The sequence below is a fragment of the Antechinus flavipes genome, chromosome 3 (assembly GCF_016432865.1).
Source record: "Antechinus flavipes isolate AdamAnt ecotype Samford, QLD, Australia chromosome 3, AdamAnt_v2, whole genome shotgun sequence".
Lineage (NCBI taxonomy): Eukaryota > Metazoa > Chordata > Mammalia > Dasyuromorphia > Dasyuridae > Antechinus > Antechinus flavipes.
Window position 1 is genome coordinate 286,530,325 of NC_067400.1, and position 22,364 is coordinate 286,552,688.

Here is a 22,364-nt window from a genome sequence, read left to right on the forward strand (position 1 = left end):
TAAGTTCACAGACTCTAGGTTAAGAACTCTTGTAGTAGGTTTTCTAGGTGACTGAAGATCATAATATTATTGCTTTGTGATAGTATTCCAGATTGTCATGCCCTTGACTCCTACTAGAATCTATAATAATAAATTCCTGAGCTTGCTGCTGCAGATAATTGAGTGTTGTCTTCTCCACTATCATCTCAAATTGGATTTAACATAATACTTTTATCAGAAATGCATCCTGGAAAAAAACAGTGATTATGCACTTAAAAGGAGAGTATCAGTATCTCCTGTTCCTTCTCTTTATACACCCACACAGAGATGCCCTCCAGACAACAATCCAAGGATATTCTTTCCAGCCTGCTTGCTTCACTGTCTGAATTAATATATTGTACTTAACCTTCCTCACCAGGAAGGTCTTCTTGTTATTCAATCATGTCCAATTCTTGGGATCCCATTTGGCAAAGGTACTAGAGTGGTTTGCCATTTTCTTCTTCAGTTCATTTTACAAATGAGGAAACTAAGATAAACATGGTTAAGTGACTTGAACCAGGGTCATGCTAATGTTTAAGAACACATTTCAGTTGAGGAAAATGAGTCTTCTTGACTTCAAGTTCTATCCCCTGTGTACCACCTGGCAGCCAGCTGCTGATAAAACAAAACAATGCTTTTTTCTTTATCAGGTCACACTTTGTGGATAGGGTATGTAAAAAAAAAAAAAAAAGATAAAATCCTGTTTCATTTTCTAGCTTCATTTTCTACCTGAAGCTAGAACAGGTAATTGACATCAGATACCTTCAGAAAAAGGCATAAATTTTCTTGCCTTTAGAAACCATAGAGAAAAAAATGCCATTTGTAGTTCTACTTACTGATAATCTAATGTTCCAGGAACATAAGACCATATTTTCTTTTTCACTTTCATTCATGCTCTTGGCAAGGGTAAGGCACTGTGGATAGATCTCTGAGTCCAAGATCAGGGAGACCTCAGTTCAAATATGATCTCAGATACTTGACTCTGAGCAAGTCACTTTTTTTCTCACCTCAAAATTGGGATAATAAAAGCACCTAGCTCTCAAAGTGTTATGAGGTTCAAATTTGATAATTTTTGCTAAATGCTTAGCATATATCCTGGCACATAGTAGGCTTTATTGCCTCCTCTCTGTGTCTCTTCCTTATAATTTTCTTCATATATAGATGGTTTACTCGTTTATTCATTCATTCATTGATTCATCAATCAATTATTCATTTACTTAGTTATCTTTTAAATTTTAATTTATTTATTTATTTGGGATTGCAGAAGGGAATGGGACAGTATGGTAATATGGAAAATCATTGACAGTCATTAGCCTTACTTCTAGATCTTTTTCTGCAGTTAACAATTTAAATTTTCTAGTCTTCAGTTTATGAAAAGTAGTACTAACTACTGTACCTACCTTCTAAGATTTTGTTTTAAGGAGCAAATAAGGTAATGGATATGAGTGTGATTGAAAAAATATAAACACAAGTACTTTGTTATATGACTCTCATGGAAAAGGGGAGAAGGAGAGATATGGGGGAAGGAGAGAGATAAGGAGAGATAAAGTTATTTAAAAACAAAAGATAGCAACAATATTTTATAATAAATAAGCATGGGCATAGGCCTTGTTGTTAGAATAGTTCTTACAAATTATCTAGTTCAATTCTTTCCCTTGACAGATACGGAAGCCAAGTCTTAGAGAAGTCATTGCCTTTATTTAATGAGTAACAAAGCATGAGAACTCAAGGCCTTTGATTCTAAGTAATTTTTATATTGTTTAAAGTCTTGTTTCTTTAACTGTATAATTAGATTAGATTATTCTAGAGTTTTGGAAGAATAATCAAGGAATCATAGGCCCATGGGTATGAATTGAAAGGAATTTCAGAATCCATCTTATCTGCCACCATCTCCCCCAATGTAATTGTATAAGTGAGGAGACTATGGCCCAAAGAAGTAACTGATTTGGCCAAGATTACAGAAGTAGTAATGACAAAACCTCAGATTTGAATTCAGCTCTCTTCAGATTCCAAACCTATCACTTCCTCCACTATAGCATAGTGTCTCCTTGGAGGAACAAACCAATACACATTCACCCTACCATGAAGTTTAAATCATTTTATGGGACTAGAAAAAAATATTGTAAAGAAATTCAAGGCAGATCCAAGACCTTAAAGGGAACTTCAAAGGTGAGAGTGGAATCCAGCTCCTGACTCCAAGATCCTTTCTAATTTTGCTATTCTACCTCCCAGAAAATGATAATATCTTTTCCTGTCCTTTTTTCTTCATTTTAAAGCTTATGCCAGGAAATTGAATTACTTCCATTTGAATTGTCTTAGGAAATTTCTGAAGATTACCTGGCAAGATATGGAAGTTCTTTTTCAAATAAAACTGCCAAGCATTCCAACTCTGTTGCAGAGAGTGCAACTCCATTGGCTGGGCATGTTGTTCACATGCTAAATGTACACTTGCCAAAAAGATTATGTTATGGGAAACTTACTGGGGGCAAGTACTCACAAGGTCATCAGAAAAAGTGACACAAGTACACTCTCAAAATCTTAAGAACTTTAGGGGAGGGGAGTAATGGGAGAAAGGGCAGGAGAAAAATTTACAAGGTAAAAGTTGAAAATTATCTTTACATATATTTTGAAAATAAAAATCTATTATTAAAAAAAGAACTTTAGAATTCATTGTATGATGTGGGAAACTGGCAAGACCCATGGCATGCCCTCCTCAGAGAAGGTGCAGTGCAGAAATGAATTAGCTCAGAAGAAAAGCAAGATGCACAAAATTAGAGAATCCACCCCAAATGTTCAGGACTATTTGTGTCTCACCCTTGGCAGAGCATTCCAAACTTGAGTAGTATAGTGATGTCATATTGGTTCTCTTCAAGAACAAAAGACAGCCACCATATGGTAGAGACTTAAGTTTTCTCTTTAAAAATGGGCATTTGAATTTGAAATTCTTACTCACAAGTCTATTGAGATCTGAAGGGTTTGGGGGAGATAGCAAGTACACAGTCTGCCTACTGAAGCCCAGGAATTCATTTTTGTGTTTTTGTTTGTAGAACATCTTCAAAAACATACCCGCAGTCTCCAAAGAATAGCAAACCATACCAAGGATCCCCCATTAAATACCGCAGCCCCAATTCTCCTAGCCAAGAAACTCCAAAGAAGAAAGCAGACAAAGAGAAAGCAAACAAGGAAAAGGAAGGGGCTTTGAGTCAGAAAGTCCATGGAGCCCATGGAGATCAGATGGGTGAGAAGCACCTTGCAGAAAAATACAGTCCTGCATCGGGAAAGACCGAAGTTGGTGAAGGTAAGTCTCCTTAATAAAGCTGGCACTCAGGGATTTGGGGGGCTCTCTAGTTGACCATATAACAAGGAAAACATTAGCTTCTGCAGGGAGGAGGAGGAGGAGGAGGTTTGGAGGCCCAGGGGGAGGTCATATTTAGGCTGAAAGACTTTTCTAACATCATTTTTCAAATTATTTAGTTTCTCTGTTGTATTCTCTTATTCATCTCCCTAAGGGGAATGACTAGAGCCAAATAGACTTACTCTGCTAATGGCTTTGCATAGGTCCCTAGGCATAATGAAGGATATAGGCTAGACTTGGCCAATTTGCACTCCTCAGCAAAAAAATAAATAAATAAATAAATACTTTTCCCTTAATCCTCATCCTTTGTTCCTTAAATAAGAAAGCAAGCAGGAGTTGTTTTTGAGGCTTACTTTTCTTAAAGTAACAATAATATTAATAATTATTTGGGGGGGGGGTTGTGATTTAATTTGGAATTTTCTAGGCATTTTAAAAATAATATTAATAATTATTATTGTTATTGTGTCATTTAGTCATTTAACTCTTTGTGATTTCTTTTAGGGTTCTCTAAGTATTTAAAAATATTAATAATTATTGTTGTGTTGATTAGTCATGTCTGACTCTTACTGACGTCATTTGGGGTTTTCTAGGCATTTTAAAAATAAAAATATTAACAATTATTTGGGGGGCATACAGTGGGGCAACTAGATAGCACAGTGGATAGAGCATAGCCCTGAAGTCAGGAGGACCTAAGTTCAAATTCAGCCTCAGACACTTCCTAGTTGTGTGACCCTGGGCAAGTCACTTAACCCCAATTGCCACAGGAAATAAACTAAAACAAAAAACAATTATTGTTGTGTTGATTAGTCATGTCTGACTTTTTGTGACCTCATTTGGAGTTTCCTAGGCATTTAAAAAATAATAATATTAATAATTATTGTTATTATATTGATGAGTCATGCCCGACTCTGTGACCATATTTGGAGTTTTCTGGGTATAATAATAATAATAATAATAACTGATGTTGTGTTGATGGATCATGTCTAACTCTTTGTGCTCCTACTTGGGATTTGCTTGAATTGGAGCATTTCACCATTTCCTTTTCCAGCTCATTTTACATATGAGGAAACAGAACCAAACAGGGTTATGTGACTTGCCAAAGGTCACTTTCCTGGGGCCAGATTTGGACTAAGGAAAAGTAGTTTTCCTTACTCATAGCTCAGGAATGTTCTATCTACTGCAATATTATTATTATATTATCATGTAATATAGCATTATATATAAATGCTATAGTTAGCATTTTATGTAGAGCTTTAAGATTTACAAAGTGCTTTAAGATGTCATCTCACTTGATTCTGACCGGGGTAGGTCTTGTTATTATCCCTATTTTACAAATGAGGAGGTGTGGAGGGGCTGAGAGAGCTTTAAGTAACTTTATCCAGAGTCATGCACTCAGAGACATTTATATAAAGTAAATGTCTGAGTCAAGATTCATACTCTGGTCTTCAGGAAGATTCTTAAAACTCTAAGCTCCAATCTATTTTCATACACTGCAATTTTTAGTTGCCTTTTCTCAGGCTTCTCCAGTGAGAAATGCTACCAGGGTCACAGAACTCATTTCCCAGCACACTTGTATGTTGTTATTAGAAGGTTTCCTTGAACAATTCCAATAGACTTGAGATGGAAAATGCCATCTAAATTCAGAGAGAGAACTATGGTGATTGAATGTAAATCAAAGAATAATATTTTAATTTTTTTATTTGTTTTTGTGGGTTTTTCCTCCTTTGGTGTGATTTTTCTTGTAAAACATGACAAATACAGAAATGTTTAAAAGTATTGTACATGTATAACCAACATGGGATCACTTGCTATTTGGGGGAAGAGAGGAGGTAAGAGAGGGAGAGAATACAAAAATGAATCTTGAAAACTGTAAACATATTTGAAAAAATAAAATAATGAGAAAAAAATAGAAGGATGCTTTGAATGTGGGGCTGATGTGGCTCACTGAGGTTATTCTGACAATTTGCTTGACCCTGTACTCTTTTTTTTTTTCCTAACTCTTTTGTACCATCAGGGAAGTTTATCGCTGGAACAACTGACGCAGAAGAGGCCTCCAAAATCCTGGCAGAGAAGAGGAGGCAAGTTCGTCTACAAAAAGAGCAAGAAGAACAAGAAAGGCAGGAGAGAGAAGAGCGAGAGAGGTATTCTACACATTCATTGCAATGGTGGGGGTAGGAGGGATAGACTGTCCAATGGAGAGAAGGAACCTTATGATATTTTTAATAGAAGGGGATCACTCACATTTCTCCGACATTTTTAAGTGTGCAAAGCACTTTTCCCTCACAATGGCACTTGTATATGTAAGTAGTCTATGTAGGATTCCTATTTTGTACGCAAGAGGAAAGTGACTAGTTCACATATTTTTGGTGTCTCACCCAGGCTCTCAGTCCATCTCAGTGATCTCAGTTTATTAGAAGGGAAGCATAAGTGGGGTAGCTAGATGGTTCAGTGGATAGACAGTAGACCTGGATTCAGAAGAACCTGAGTTCAAATACGACCTCAAACACTTAACACTTGCCAGCTGTATGATCCCAAACAAGTCATAACCCCAATTGCCTTGTTCTTCCCCAAAAAAGGAACACTGAGTATTATAATAGATGTATCCAATTTGTGGATATATGCTTTTCTTGTACAGAGCGGGACAGAAAGAAAGAAAAAGAGGAAGAGGAAATAGAAGGAAAAAAGAAAGGGAGAGAGAGACACACAGAGAGGAGCTAGAGAGAAGGAAAAAGAAACAGAAAGAAAGAATTTATATTCATACATAATTTTAAGAAGATTTAGAGGTGTTTGCTATAACATTTTTTAATCATACATTTTGAAAAATGTCTTAGAATTGAAATCAGTTATTTTCAAATAAAAATCAATTAGAAATACAGGTTATCCCAATTAGTGCAATTTTAAACTATTAAAAGCTTAATTATAAATAATAAATTATTAACATAAAATAGTGTTCCAAAAGTTCCAAAAGTCTAGTGCAATTGGATACAATACAAATTTTAACAATCCTAAGTCTAGGAGGAAAGCCTGTATATTAATAATGGCTTCCAAGTATATAGCATTTTTATTTCCCAAAGTGCTTTCTTCCCCACCTTTGCCCTCCTTGAAAGCATGCAATTGCAATTTGCAAATATTATTACCCTGGTTTTTATAGGTAATTAAACAGAAACAATTTAATTCAGTGGATTGCCCAAAATTACACTGGCTAATAAGACGAGGATAAAATTAGAACATAGTCAACATTTATGAAGTGTTTACTGTGTGCCAGATACTGTGTCAATGACTTCAGACTTCTGATTTCATATCTAGTACTCCTTGTAACAACTAAGAAGACTCCTTTTAAGTATAAAGTTTCTTCTCCTGCTACTATTGCTTCTCCTTTTCTTCCTCTTCCTCCAATTTTCCCCCTTTCATCACTGCTTTATTTATGGAAAGGAGATGCTTAGATACTGCTGCAATCTATTTCATCTCTGTGAGATAAAAGGCAAAATAATTGTTTTAACACTATTAAATATTAAATTAAAAATCAGTACTATTGATTTTTAAATAATTAATTCCAGAAGGGTTCTTTGAAGTTCCATTTGTCTTCTGCCTTTGAAGTTTCAATTCCAACCAAAACAAGCCCAAATAGGCTCCTCAGCTGTTCTGAAATCTTTGAGTGGTGTCTATGTGGCCAATGACATACTTATTGTCCCATCTAAGCTTTTTTAAAAGAAAATCATTCTTATTGTTGAGATTTGTCATTAAAGAAGATTCTTTTTTAATTGCTATCATTCAGGGCATTGATATTTTGTATTCTGTGATTTTACAAGCCATTATATTATCATTACTATGCATATAACTGAGAGAAAAATTAACTTAATGTGTATAGATTTTTTGGAATTCAAGCAGTTTAGAATCTAAACCAAGTCTTTTAAACTTTAAGCCCAATTCATAAATCTGTTTTAATTACTATGGATATAAAATACATATGTTTGTGAACAGGCAAACAGGATAAGGGGAGGTGGTTGTCTTTATGAGCAAAGCACCAGCCTAGACTCAGGAAGAGCTGAAGTCATATCCAACTTCAGATACTTCCTAGCCCCATTTGCAAAATAGAGTTACCTACCTTCCACAATTTTTTTGTGGTTAGAGGATAATATTTGCACAGTGATTAACAGAGTGCCTAGCATATAAGCATGATATATATATATATATTAGCTATTATTATCAGTGTCATTACTTTGTGGACATTGTTCATTAGGACTTCTTACAATTTCTCCTTTTGAATGTGTGATTTTTTTTTAAAGGCTAGAGAGAGAAGAACTGGAAAGAAAGGCAGAACAAGACAGGATTCTCCAAGAACAAGAAGACCGTAAGAAGGAAGAAGAAAGAAAGCAAAGAGAAGAAGAAGAAAAGAGAAAAGAAAAAGAAGAAGCCCAGAGAAAAGCTATGGAACAACAGCTTTTAAAAGAGCAACAAGAGAAAGAAAAACAAGAGCGAGAACAGCAAGAAAGAACCAGAATTGAAAAGCAGGTACAATATGTTTCCTCTGTAGAAGTAAAGGGGAGGAGAAGGAACATGCATTAATTAAGCAACTACTGTGTGCTAGGTAAGGGTAGTCAGCTGGTACAATGAATACAGTGCTGTGATCTCAGACATTTACTAGCTGGGTAATCTTGGGCCAGTCACTTAACTCTGCTTGCCTCAGTTTCCTCATCTGTAAAATGAGCTAGAGAAGGAAATGGCAAACCACTCCAGTTTTTTGCCAAGAAAACCCCAAATGGGATCCAGAGAGTTGCACATGACTGAAAAGTGCCAAAAAGTGCTTATTTGATCTCATAGAAATCCTGGATGCTATTATAATCCCTATTTTATAATTAAATACACAGAGGTTGGTTAGTTGACTTACACACAGTGTAAGTAACACAGGGAGACACAACTAGGGATTGTCAAGGAACTATTGAGCATAACTCATTTTTCCAAGAAGCATAAATAATAGAATTATAGGCTTTAAAAATTAGATGGAATCTTCAAGATCATTGTCTAGATCATTGGAATCATCCAGTGCATGAATCCCTTATGTAGTATTCCCTCAGAGATGTTGAGCCAAGCTTTTTCTAGAATCCCTCCATGATAGAGGATTCACTGTCCACCAAAGCAGCCTTTTTTAAAAATAGTAATAGCTTTTTATTTTTCAAAATACATGCAAAGATAATGTTCACTATTCACTCTTAAAAAACCTTATGTTCTAAAGTTTTCTCCCTTTCTTCCTGCCTTCCCCCTTGCCTAGACAGTAATTCAATATAGGGGTAAGCATGTGCATTTCTTCTAAACATATTTTCATGTTTATCATGAGCAACCTTTTTTAACAGCTGTAATTGTCATTTCTTTCTTAATATGTACTTAACTCACTTCTTCTGCATCTTCTATCCATTAGTCCTAGTTTTATACTATAGAGCCATGTAGAAAATGTCTTCTTGACAGCCCCTCCCATATTTGAATGCAGAGATTCTTGAACATAGAGACACTTCTTTCACTGTCACTTCTCTCCTTCAAGCTTAACATCTCCAACCATCCAAATAATTTTCTTATTGATTAGTTTTGCCTTCTTACCAAGCTCCTCCTCTGAACATGTTTTAGCTTTTCTACATCATTGTTAAAATCTGGTATATGGAACTGAAGAACCACCACTCCTACCCCCACTATAATGTGATCTGACCATGGTGGAGAACATCATGAGTAAACCATAAAAAAAGATTGATCAAAAATAATTTATCAAGATATTATAATTGTACATTTCCCAATGTCTCTCACTTTCCCAATGTATTGTTTCATTGGTTAAACATTAAATATGTTTCATGAAATATCATTCATTCATTAGATATTTTAAAGATTTTTACATGTTTAGATTGATATAAAGATAAATGAGATAAAGTCCCTTGCATGAAATACAACCTAAGTCCAGATATGGTTTTCACTTGTCACATCTGTAGTTATATCCAGTTTGAATCACCATGGCCATAAGGATAGAAAAAAGAATGAAAGCTATGTGAACTCCAAGTGTTTTGACCAGTAAGCACAAATAATTTAACCTAGTCCACATCTTTTTTATTAGAAAGAGGAGGCAGAAGCTAAAGCACGGGAAGCAGCTGAACAGATGCGTCTAGAACGAGAACAAATCATGCTTCAGATAGAGCGGGAAAGACTGGTGAGAAAGAAGGTAAGGGCAGGAGATGGGGAAGGACCAAGTGAGCCTCGGGTTAAAAGAGAAGCAGGAGGAAGCAGGCTATCTTTCCACAGAGCACAGGCTGGTTTGAGGAGTTTTCCCAGGTCCTGATCATCCAGCCTCGGCTGGTGGATTCCTGGTCTCCTTACCTGTTTTGGGCTACCTGTGCCCACTGCCTGGCTTGTCACATTATGTCCTCCCTCAGTGGGCCAGCACTGATTGGTGGATATATATCAGTCTGAAGGAGTATTTTTTTTTAATGGCTGATCATAAATGACAAATCTTTGACACGAGGGATGAGCTAGCCATTTCTCAGATGTTAACATTTAGAGGCAAGATGATGTAGACAGGTGTTAGAGCCAGAACACCGGACTTGGAATCTTGGATTTAGTTGGAAGATGTGCAGTTTCTGGCTATGCTGATTAATAACAATGTAGTCATGAACAAGCCACTCTACCCTTCTGGGACTCTTTTTTTTTTTTTTTTAACAAATAGATAATATAGATTTATAAAATATTTGCTTTCTTTTTCTCACAGGGTTTTTGTGAAAAAAATGCTATGTAACTTATATCATAAATCAGGTTTTACAAACTAAGAAGCTTCAGTTTTACGTACAGTTCTCTCCTGTTTTACAATGTATATGGAAATGTTTATTTTGTTAAGTTCAGAATGAAAAAAAATTAAATGCTATGCAAATGTATGAGTTTTAAAATGTTTGGCTCTTTTTCTATTAAATTTAGAGTTAAAAGGTTCAGATTCACATTCTGATTTGAGAATCCTTTCCCTTCACAGTCTCTAAGAATACATCCATCCTATGAATTATGTCAGGTTGCATCCTTTCTTCGTAACTTTGTATTTTTTTCTTGATGCTGTCATCTTTTAATTGATTTCCTTTGTTTTCCAGAGAATAGATGAAATCATGAAGAGGACAAGGAAGAGTGATGTTTCAACAGAGGTGAAGGTGAGGGATTCACAGTGTTATTTTTATAATGTCTACTAGGCTATAAGATTCTGGCTTGGCTTGGAGGTCACAAAGAGAAATAAAGAGATAGAGAAAGCATTGACTAAGTGCTTACTGTGTGCCCAGAGCTGTGTAACACTAAGGATACAATACAGCAAGCCATGACTATCTCTTCTCTCAAAGAGTTTATATTCTGATGGGGGGGGGGGGATTTGTTATTGTTGTTTATTTGCTCTCCATTCTCAAATAGGAATCATAATATCAGGGAAATAATACCAAGATGTGCAAATGAATTGGATTTAAGTGAGGGAGGGCTGTGCAAGGTCACCTGCCTCACTTTCTCTTCCAGAGCCATCTGGATACAGTGGCCAGATATAGATCAGGACAACTGGAGATGACCCTGGATGCAGTGGGAGATCTTGGCCTTTGTTGTCCTGCTGTTGTTAAAGACACATTTAGAGTACTCTCCCTAACCATCTGTCTCATCAAAGCCACAGATTCTATCAGGCTTCCTCACTTGAGACCTTAAATGATCTCTGCAGTTATTAACCCTTTCTCCCCTCTTGAAATTACATTGTATTGCTTTAATATATTCCCTATATGCATTTTCTATACATGTTGTGTCCTCCTGGTAGATTTCACTTTCTTTGAGGAAAAGGACTTTTTCATTTTTAACTTAGTAATATCTCTCATTCTTGGCACACTATGGTAGAGGCTTAATAAATGCTGGGTTTAATTAATTGGTGAATAAGATGATCCTGCCAAGAACTAAATATTTTCTAAACTTTTAAAAGTTATTTCACCCTCTGCTTTTCAAGTTAATCTTTCACATATTTTGTTTGTGGCAGAAGGAAGAGCCTGCATTGGAGACTCAGCCCAAACAAGAAACTCAACCAATTTTGAATGTAGAAAATAAATCAAAGCCTGTTGTACAGAGTAAAGTAGGTGAGTAAAGCAATGGGTTTATCCTTGGAGTGGGTTTATGCTTGGTATCCTGTTTTTAAAATATCTATAACTAATAATCATACATTGACCCTATCATTTTTTTATTGCTAGGAAGATCCTAAATCATCTTTCCCAATTCAGTGTATAAAAGATCTTTCTCTCCCTTCTCCCCAGTCACTGTGTTCATTTGGAAAATCATTGATGTCACAGCACTTATATATGTTAAAAAAAAAAAAACCTTATATATGTTAAAAAACAAACAAACAAACAAATCTTTATCCTCCTAAAGCAAGGAAGACACACAAATAGGTAAAGGTGAGATAAAATTATCCTTATTTGCTGATAATATGATAGTATACCTGGAAAATATGCAATGATACTATAATTGGAAAATTAATTCCTGAGGAATCAACAAAGATAGTAATCAAAACAATAGCTTCAGAAAAAAATAACTGTTCCAATGCATGGGTCGTGACAATTCTAAAGGACTCAATAATGAAAAATACTCATTTCCAGAGAAAGAGCTAATGAACTCTGAGTGCATATTTTTTCACTTTATTTTTCTTGCTTTTTTCCCCTGACAACATCTTTAATATGGAAATGTTTTGCAATGAAAATGGGACAACAAGAAAAGATAGAATCCTACTTCTGCTTTTATTCCAAGAAAACTTGTAATTTTATTGAAGGATTGAACCAAATGACCCAATAAATGTGTTTCCCCTTGAGTTACTTTGTTTCAGTTATTTTATGATTAACCTAAGGCATTCTGTTTTTAATTGACTTTTGTGTTCCAAATTAGAAATCAATGGATTAACCCCCTACCAAGAAACTAATGGTGTGGGACACTCTGCTCCTGAAACTATCTCCCAGGATGTCTTCTCTAATGGTCTTAAGCCAGTGACAGGACTTATACATCTGGATGCCCTAGATGGGAAGCTGAGCAGTCTGGATGATTCCACGGATGAGGTTCAGTCTATGGATGTTAGGTACATGTGTTCTTTTTATATTTAACACTCTTAACTGACTTGTCTTGAATTTATCTCCTTCTACTCTGATGCCAGTGAAGCAAGTCACAGTAACTTTGGACAATGTGACAAAATTTGTGCTAGCAGATTAATATTAGGTTCCTTTATTTTCCACAAGGAGTTTTATTAGGCTTTCACAAAATAAGGTAACTAATTTTTTTTCAAGACCTTAAGCCCCAAACTTAAGAAATATTTGACATAGCATTCACTAGTTGGGAACTTGTACTATGTTATGTTATTCTAGAGCAGTGCTGGGAGATGTAAAAGCCCAGGCAGAAATAAAATTTCCATGTGTGTCTGTCTGTCTGTCTGTCTATCTGGTGGAATGAGAGGAAGGGAGAGCCAGACTGGTGAAGAACATAAGGCATGGGAGAAACTCTGTGTTTCATTGCAAGGATGGCACTGGAATGGGATCAAGGGAATTGTAGCTGACAAAGGCAGCATCAAGAATAAGACAGTGTGTACAGTATTGTCAAAGTCAAAAAGAAACAGATTCCTGCAGCTGTATATTGACATAGAACACCATAAATGAACGTAACCTGTATTGTATTATTTTTTGTTAAACCTTTCCCATATTATACTTAAATCTGAGGTTGATTAACTTTGAGTTTGACAACTCTGATATATAGGAACTGAAGAAAATATGTCCAGTTGGACCCAACGCCATAGTCTATTAACTTCTTTGTTTTCTGGCTGAAAGTCTTTAGTATAGTCTGTTGGGAAATCTTCCCTGGCGGAAGTCTGATTTCATGTACAATACAAACATGTATGTGGATCATTTGAAAGCTAATCATGAACTAGTAGCAACAAGGGTCAGCTAAGTGACAAACTAGACAGAGTCTTGGGTCCAGAGTCAGGCGTGAATTTAGCTGTGTAACTAGCTGTGTAACTTTGAGCAAGTCCCTAAATCCTGTTTATTTCAGTTTCCTCATTTGTAAAATAGCTGGAGAAGGAAATGGCAAACCACTTCAGTTTCTTTGTCAAGAAAATGCCAGTGGGGTCAACAACATAAACCATTACCACTAGATGTGTGAGAATCCAGATATTTTCAAGGCTTTTCTCCTTTAGAAGTCTATAAGATAATACAAAGAGTAGTATAAGTCTCTAAAGATTGACCTCAAGGATGAGCATTGTGTGAACCTTAATCTCATCAGATTTGGCTCAAAAAGAATATCAGACATATTTAGTTTAATATAGAATCTTATTTCATCCTGTAGGAAAGTAGGAGGAGAAAGAGGAAAGCGGGATTTAATAGAAGGGAGAACAGGAGTAGAAGGGGAATGGGATAAGAAAGGGGGAGGGGAGGAACTGGAGAAAAGGGAGAGCAGATAGAGAGAGGGGGGATGGTCAGAAGCAAAACGCTGGTGAGGAGAAAAAGGGGAAAGGAAAGATAAAAGTATAACTTGGATAAAAAAATGATGGCGGGAAATAGTTAATAATTTTAACTGTGAATGTGAATTGGATGAACTCTCTCATAAAACAGAAGCAGATAACAGACTGGATTAAAAGCCAGAATCCTACAATATGTAGTTTACAAGAAACACATTAAAGCAGAATGATACATACTGAGTAAAGGTAAAAGGCTGGAGCAGAATCTGTTATGCTTCAGATGAAGGAAAAATAAAAAAGGGGGGTAGCAATCCTGATCTCAGATCCAGCAAAAGCAAAAATAGATCTAATTAAAAGAGACAAGGAAGGAAACTACATAATCAAGTAGTATCAATACTAAATATATATGCACCAAATGGTATAGTGTCCAGGTTCCTAGAGGAGGAATCAAGAGAGCTGCAAGAAATAGACAGCAAAGAGTTGACCTCAAGATCAAGAAAGGCCTGGATGTTTTAAGTCTTGCCCTGGCCACATACTGGCTGTCACAAGTCAATGAGCTTCTTAATGACCTGGGCAATAATTTAAAATTATATGATAAAGCGTGCCAGTATGCACTGGTAGAATTTTTTAATTAAGAATTCCTCTGTCTTGAAGTCACAGGTCCAATTAAAGAAAACAAAATCTGGATGGGGCAGGGACAGGATCTCATCAGATCCTTCTCCTCTGCCTCAATATCCCTCCCGTTACTCCAGGAGGAACTCCCTGAGGCAAATGGATTATCCAGGCATTGCCAACACAGTTCAGTCTGCCAGATTTAGCCTCATGGATCCTCTTTAAAAGGGTCTTAGGAGTTGGGGCAGAGAAGACAGAGAAAGCCTGGTGTCAGGCTTTAAGAAAAGATAAAGAGGGGTGAGAAATGTATTGTTTGAGGGAGAATAGGTTTCCTGCCTCTCTCTGACTTTATGTCAGCAGTTTTCACAACAATAATTTCTAATCGGAGGAAAAAACCTTCTAAACCTGGTCTTAGCTACATTTCTCCTGCCTTTTCTCTTTTCTTATATTATTTAATACTAAGTAATAAGATTGGCAGGGTGTGCCGATTGGGTGATTTTGCCTCTCTTCTTACCTGGTCTTAGTGAGATAATTACTCTTAGCCAAGCTTTTTCACAAAACTCAGCAGACATGAGAAGAATGTTGTTCATGTACAGCTACTGTTCCAAAACTGGCTTGGGGTGATAAAGAGAGGAAATCAGGGAAGCTGAAGTTTTACTTTTTAAAAGGTTACATTAGGAGGTGGGATCTTATTTTGGTGCCTGGAATCAGTCAGCTAGGTCCACTAAGCAGTGTTCTCCAGCCTGTTTTCCATAGGACTGTCCCTCTCTCTAATAAGATCATAGATTTAAAGCTAAAAAGGACTCCAGAGATAATTTTACAAATGAGGAAATGAGCCCCCCAAATTTAAATGACTTGCTTAATGATTCCATAGGTAATAAGCATCAGAGGTAGGATTTTAGCATAGGTTCTCCAACTCCAGGGGTAGCAAGGACACACCGTGGTGCACAGAACACTGGATGTGGAGTCAGGAAGACTCATTTTCCTTACTAGCTGTATGATCCCAAGCGCAAGTCACTTAACTCTGCCTCAGTTTCCCCACATGTAAAATGAGCTGGAGAAGGAAATCCAGCAAATCACTCTAGTGTCTTTGCCAAGAAAATCCCAAATAGGTCACAAAGAGATTGAAAAATGACACACAACACATCCTCTGATTCCAGAACCAGTATTCTTCCCATTGTTTCCCCAGGGAGAGGAGTTAGGAAAAGAACAAACATTAATTCAGCATATTCTTTTGCAAGTGCTAAGGGAGATACAAAGTTCAGACAAGATAAGTCTACTAGGGCACTAAAGCCCATAAGTTAGTTAATTATAGAGGTAATTTTTTTTAAGTGCTAGTTTTAGTGAAATTGTTATTGACAGAGAAACAAGTCAATCAGCAAGCATTTATTTAGTACACATTTATGTGCCAGACACTGGGGGAGGGAAGAGAGGAAAAAAGAGAAAAGAAAGAAGAAAGAAGGAAAGAAAATATAGGAAGGAAAGGAGAAAAAAGAAAAAGGAAGGAGGAAAAGCAAAGCCATCCTTTCATGGAGGAGACATAATATAAATACCTGGTCCATATAACACATATACAGAGCAGATGAAGAAAATCTGAAAGGGGAGGCCTTAGCAACCAGAGGGGAAAAGTCCTTCTGGACAAGATGAGATTTGAGCTGTCTCCAAGGAAACCAGGGATTCCAAGAAGTAGATGTAAGGAGATAGAGTGTTCTAGATGTGGGGGACAGTCACTGCAAAGGGAGATAAGAGTGTTGGGTGAAAAATAGCAAGTGATTCGGTGTATCTAGATTGTAGAATATATAGTGTGTCATAAGTATAGAAAAGTAGAAAGTGAGAAGGTAGAAAAGAAACAGGCTATGAAAAAATTTTAATATCAAATACAGAAGCCTTTATATTTGATTTTGGAGCCAAATAGACCACTGGAGTTTATTGGATATGGACCAGCATGTGAGTGAATGTGTGTGTGTGTGTGTGTGTGTGTGTGTGTGTGAGAGAGAGAAAGAAATATTTTTTTACAAAATCACCTGTTCAATTTGGAACACAAGGTGTTGCAAGAGTGAATGTTGAAAATTATCTGTGCATATGTTTTGAAAATAAAAAACTTTAATAATTAAAAAAAAATCACCTGTTCAGCTGAGTGTAGGATAGACTGGAGTAGGAAGAGATTAGAAGCAGGGGGACATCTTAGAAGGTAATTGCAGTAGGTGAGAGATGAGAAGGACCTGAACTCAACATTGTGGTGTAATATTGAGTAGAGAGTTGGTAAAACTTCATGATTTGGCAGGAGATTAGAGATGTCGAGTGAGGACTCTACAATAATCCTGAGATTATGGGCCTGGGACACTAGACAATTATAAGACTTTTGCAAAGGCCATGGGTTGGAGGGAAGGAAAGATAAATGAACTCTATTTTGGACATGCTGAGTTTAACCCATCGTTTGTCCATCCAATATGATATCCAAAAGACAGTAGGAAATTCACAACTGTGGCTCCAAAGAGAAGCTAAGCTGCATATGTTATCATGAGATGGTAACTTTGGAAGCTAGTAAAATAGTAAAAAGTGAAAAGAGAAAGGGGCCCAGAGACTTTGGGAGCACCACAAAGTTAGTGAGAATGATAAAGAACAATAGGGTGCAAAAGAGACTGAGACAGAGAGTTGGGCAGATAAAAGGAGAACCAGAGAGAGTGGAATCAAAAAAGTCTAGAAAGGAGATGGTACCTTGGTGGAAGAGTTGATCAATAATATCTAGGAGTGTATGAGTGTATAGAGGGGCCAAGGAAAATCAGGATTGAGAAAGGGCCATTAGATCTGGAAGTTAAGAGATCATGAGTAACTTTGAAAGGAGAGGTGTCAATGAGTTAAAAGACCAGATTGAGAAAGTTTTAAAGAGCATAAAGAAGGCTTTCTCCAGTAGTTTAGAGATGGAGAGGGGGAGAAAAGATAAAGGTTATGTAGTAGTCAGAGCTGACTTTCTGGAGAAGGATAGTATTTGACAGACTGGAAAAATGAGTAAATATCCAACAGGCAAACAGGATGGAAAAGAATATCATGTGCATCCCTAATGGTGAGAACAAAGGCACAGAATTATATAAGCACAGAAAATAGTCCTCCAGTTTGGCTGAAATATAGAGGGAATGGCAGAGGGGTGGGAGAGGAGAGAAGATAAGGATTGGAAATAGAAAGTAGGGAATCTTGAATATTAAACAGATCTATTTGGCCCATACAAAGCAGAGAATTCTTATGGGCAAGAACCAGATAAAAAAGAAAGTGATACTGAAAGATTTCCATTTTCCACTGAGAGCCAAATGGGGCAATACGTATTCACTTGGCAGCTAACTTTGCTGGTTATAAAATTTTTGCATGTTATAAATATCACTTTTAGGTGGGATGGACTTCCAGTAGTCATGGCACTATATCAAACTCATCCCAACCAGCCCTCTAGATGGGGGGATATTATGTGCCGAGGCAATGGGCATGATGATGATCACATGTGCACAAGTATCAGACTCCTTCATGAAGCTCTCTTTAGCTTTAGTTTTTTGGTTTTGCTTTCTGTTTTGGCTTTCCAATCTGTAGGTTGGTGCGCTTGAAATGACTTTCCTCAACATAGAGTAAGTGTACCTGCTCTCTCTATTTCTTCATTCAGGCTGCATGGAAATGTGTCCAAATATAGAAAGTCTAACCCAGAGCCATGCTGTGCCTTACACAAATCCTCCCAGTCCATGTTGCTTGTTTTCATACACAGGAACTTGATGCTTATTGATCCTCTAATTTTGACTAACCTCATTTGTTTTCTGATTGTGTCCTCTACAGTTCCTTCTACATGCATTTTGCCTCTAAATCCACTTTTTATAGGAGAAAATAAGCAATAAAATTAAAATAAAATTAGGAGGGAAAAAAAATTTGAGCAATGGAAAAAAAAATCTCTCTTTTCTTTCCAGTCCTGTTTCAAAAGAAGAACTTATCTCCATCCCAGAATTTTCACCAGTGAATGACATCATTCCCGGTGTTTCTTTGGAACAGAATGGAACCAGTAATGCTACAGCTATTGAAGATCTTTTAGATTTCACAGGCCCCCCAACTTATCCCAAGAGAAGTGAAACCCTTGCCCTGGATGACTGTAACAAAAATTTGATTGAAGGATTTAACAGTCCAGGACCAGAAAATACACTTAATACAATATGTTGATGAATACAATATGCTATAATGTAAAGGTACAGTACTTTGATGGCTATATGGTGGGACTGGTTTTTTCTTATTTTTCTTTCTTTTCCTTTTCTCTCTTTGTCCTTCTTTCCTTATTCATTTAGGCTGGAAGCATAGCAGATAGTCACTGGCCTGATTCCACTACTGTTCTGAACAGAAACTAATAATAAATAGTAATAGCTCAAAGTATAGATGGCCAACTAAACCACTGTTGTCAAACTTAAATAGAAATAGATCCTACTGACTGCATACTGACTTTAAAAAAACCACAAATTAACATTATCTATGTTATATTTTTATAACATAGATATTTTTATTTTTGTTAAACATTTACCAATTAAATTTTAATTTGGTTCATTTCCTTGTAACTCAGTTGCTTGTAACTTGGCCTTTGCAGGGGTCCTCAAACTATGGCCCACGGGCCAGATGCAGCAGCTGAGAATGTTTATCCCCCTCACCCAGGGCTATGAAGTTTCTTTATTTAAAGGCCCACAAAACAAAGTTTTTGTTTTTACTATAGTCCGGCCTCCAACAGTCTGAGGGACAGTGAACTGGCCCCCTATTTAAAAAGTTTGAGAACCCCTGGACTACAGATCTGAAACCAGAGACCCAAATCTCTGGATTCCCATAGTCTAATGCTTTTAAATATTAAATTAGTCAGGGATAACAATTTAGTATAACAAATAACTTGACCTTAAGTTTGACATCTCTGGTCTATAGATCTGAGACCAGAGAGACCCAGATCTCTGGATTTCCAAGGTCTAATGCTTTTTTAAATACTAAATTAATCAGGGATAATAATTTATTATAACAAATATGGGTTAATTTTAGAATTTATTAATTTAATTTTCTTTTAAAAAGTTGAAACTTTTTCATATTAAATCAATCAGTTTAATCAAATAGTTTTTTGTTTAAAAGTAGCAACTCAAACAGAATCTCTTTTCAGTACTATGTTGCCAACTGTGGAGATTTCCTAGAGTTTTGAACTTAAACTTTTAATTAGTTTATTTGACTTAGGAAGTTAAGTTAAAAGACTAAGAAATGCTAAGTAATTTTTATAATCAGTTCCATTGTCCATTCTTCTCCTGAGCTTTGGGATATCATCCCATTCCAGCATTTCAGATTGAAATAGCAAGAATTATCAGAAAGGCTGGACAGAGGTGGAATCTCAAAGTTTCTCTGAAAACAATAGAGCAGGAAAATTATATATGACATCCTAGTCCAAGTAGAAAGTGATCTTAAACATGCATTATCATTATCAGGTCAAAACTGACTTCACTTCCTTTAAAAAATACTTTCCCCTCTTGTCAAATTCATGCAAGCAATAGATAAGAAACAGGGATTACAAACCAAGAATTCTGATTCCAAATGTAATTCTCTTTCTAACAGATCACACTAGCAGAAAGCTTGAAAAGTAGTGCGTTTAGAGGAAAATACACCTGTAAATAATATCATAAATGATTTCTCTGTTCATATGCTGTCCATTGAAGAATTAACCTATTTTCAAATTTTTATGGTTCATTTTATTACCAAGTAAGAATGCCATTCCTGAGAAAGACAGGAAAGTACTTATACTATATAGTAATTTCAAAGAGAGATAGAAGGAAAATTCTAAGTCATAAACTTAGAAGTAATGATGTTTCATTTAGTTGACATTTTTTTTTTTCATTTTTGAATTGACAGAGGAGTATATGATGGAAGAAATACAGACCTGTGATGCTGCTGGCAGTAAAATATGAATTGTTTATCATCAAAGAAGCTTCTGCAGTCCTTGACCACTGGATTCCAATAATTAGAACTGAATGTAATATTGTGTCTTCTCAAGGGTTATATATACCCCCAATAGCTAAAAAAAAGAAAAAGAAAAAGAAAGAAAGAAAGAAAGAAAAATATAGAACTTGACTCTTAACCCTTGATTGGTTTCAGGGAAGCTTCATTGAGCTGTGTATTAAAGCTTTGACTACTAGTCAAGTACTTAAGCTATTATCTTCATCATTATCTGAAGAATATCAAAGACTTCAACTTGTTAGTTCATTTTATAATCATTCTTCATAAGTTGGGTCACATAAATATCTAGATGCTTTTCTTGTAAATACATTTAACATTTATCACGTTTACCTGAAGGTCACCTAAAATATCCTGGACTTGAGCAGCATGCCTATCCTTGTTTAAATGGGGGAAGGCATTCAAGAGATTACTTCCTACCATTTTCTCTCCACCCTTTCTCTCTCTTTAGTCATGCTTTCTTTCATTGAAGACTTTGAACTGAGTTTTCACTGAGGAAACATAGCATGCTTTACTATATAGTTGCTATAATTGAGAAGCCCTTCTGGCTGCTGTTAAGTTTAACCAATTAGAAAATAGCCAATATGTTCTGTTCTTTTTTTGCTCTTTTTGCTTTAAAAAAAAAAAATCTATTGATCCGGTGAGAAGATAATTCCTACCCTCTCATAGTTACTCCCATCTGCCTTTGCAGCTGATTGTAGCAAGTTAGTTTTCACATTGTACAATGGTTTCTGTTTCTGACCACAGTGTTCCAGATTGCAATTGAAGTTTCATGTGGATTTGTCTAAATAATATATTTCTGATACACGTAGGAAATGCACTTGTTTCTGGCAGTGGTAATGGTGATGGGTTTTTGTTTGTTTTTGTTTGTTTTTTCTATTTCAGGTTATTGTCTCCATCCTACCTTTAGTAAAAATTAAATCTAAAAATTTCAATGAACACTACTAATATGAGACACTGATGGGTCTCAAAAGGGCACAGTATTTTCACTTGCTTTAAAATGACATCTGTCTCTGTAATATGTTGAAACACCTGTATGGGAAAATTCCCTGAAACCTTATCATTGATAACATTTTGTGCCATATGAAATGCACTTTCGTTCATTTTATTTCTTTTGATGGAAAGTAACCTTCAGGCTATATCATTCTTTTCTTCTTTGAGGCCTTGTTAACCTAGTACTTCAAGGGACAAGGGAGACCAAGAATTTTAGCAGATGTTAACAAAAAGTGGGAACATTGATAATGTGGAAAAGTTGATAGAATGTCATGGTCTCAGTAGTAACCTTGTCCTTGTGCTTTGAAAACCAGCAATTGTTTAAGAATTAAATAGCTAACTGTTATTCTGTGTGTATGTGTTTGTATGTACATATAGATGTACAGTACATATATTAAATAAAATACATGTCTACTATGATGTAGTTCCATTCCTCTTGGTATATGTCAGGAGAGTTCCTTTTCCAGTGAGGGAACAGGTCCAATGAGGAAGATGGTACTTAGTCTTCCGAAGGAGACTTTCCCATCCTTTCCTCATTGTTTATTTTGCTGTGATATATTGTGCTTGAGAAATGCCACGGAAGATGTTTTACTCGGCTGGTCCTACTGTATACTTTGGAGAGTCTTCCTTTGCATGACATATGTAGCATGTTATAAAAGTGAAATACATGTTCATTTGACGAGTCTTAATCTGTTTGCTAGTGTTTTGTTCTGTGTTGTTGACAGGAAATAACTCATACTCCCTCCCTCCCCCAATGGTATATATTTGCCATTTCTGAACTTTACCATAGAAGAAACAAATAATTCATTCTCATTATTCTTAACCATTTAAAAATTTGTATGATCACTGTTAGAAGAACAAATTAGGCAGATAAATTAACCTCTCTACTGACAATAAAGAGCTCATAAATAATAATAGCAAACAGCTAAT

General features: G+C 36.0%; 1 protein-coding gene across 6 annotated transcripts in view; it reads left to right on the forward strand.

Annotated features, from left to right (window-relative positions):
* Positions 1-22,123, forward strand: part of MAP7D2 (MAP7 domain containing 2) — a 183,105-nt gene extending 160,982 nt beyond the window's left edge. For all 6 annotated transcript variants that reach the window (XM_051985132.1, XM_051985136.1, XM_051985137.1 and 3 more), the window contains 9 exons: positions 3,066-3,316; positions 5,388-5,514; positions 7,660-7,885; positions 9,468-9,572; positions 10,483-10,539; positions 11,388-11,484; positions 12,284-12,470; positions 18,392-18,664; positions 20,340-22,123. In XM_051985132.1, coding sequence (XP_051841092.1) covers positions 3,066-3,316; positions 5,388-5,514; positions 7,660-7,885; positions 9,468-9,572; positions 10,483-10,539; positions 11,388-11,484; positions 12,284-12,470; positions 18,392-18,638 — 1,297 coding nt within the window. In that variant the 3' untranslated portion in view covers positions 18,639-18,664; positions 20,340-22,123. The remainder of the gene's footprint in view (positions 1-3,065; positions 3,317-5,387; positions 5,515-7,659; positions 7,886-9,467; positions 9,573-10,482; positions 10,540-11,387; positions 11,485-12,283; positions 12,471-18,391; positions 18,665-20,339) is intronic.
* Positions 22,124-22,364: the final 241 nt, after the last annotated feature.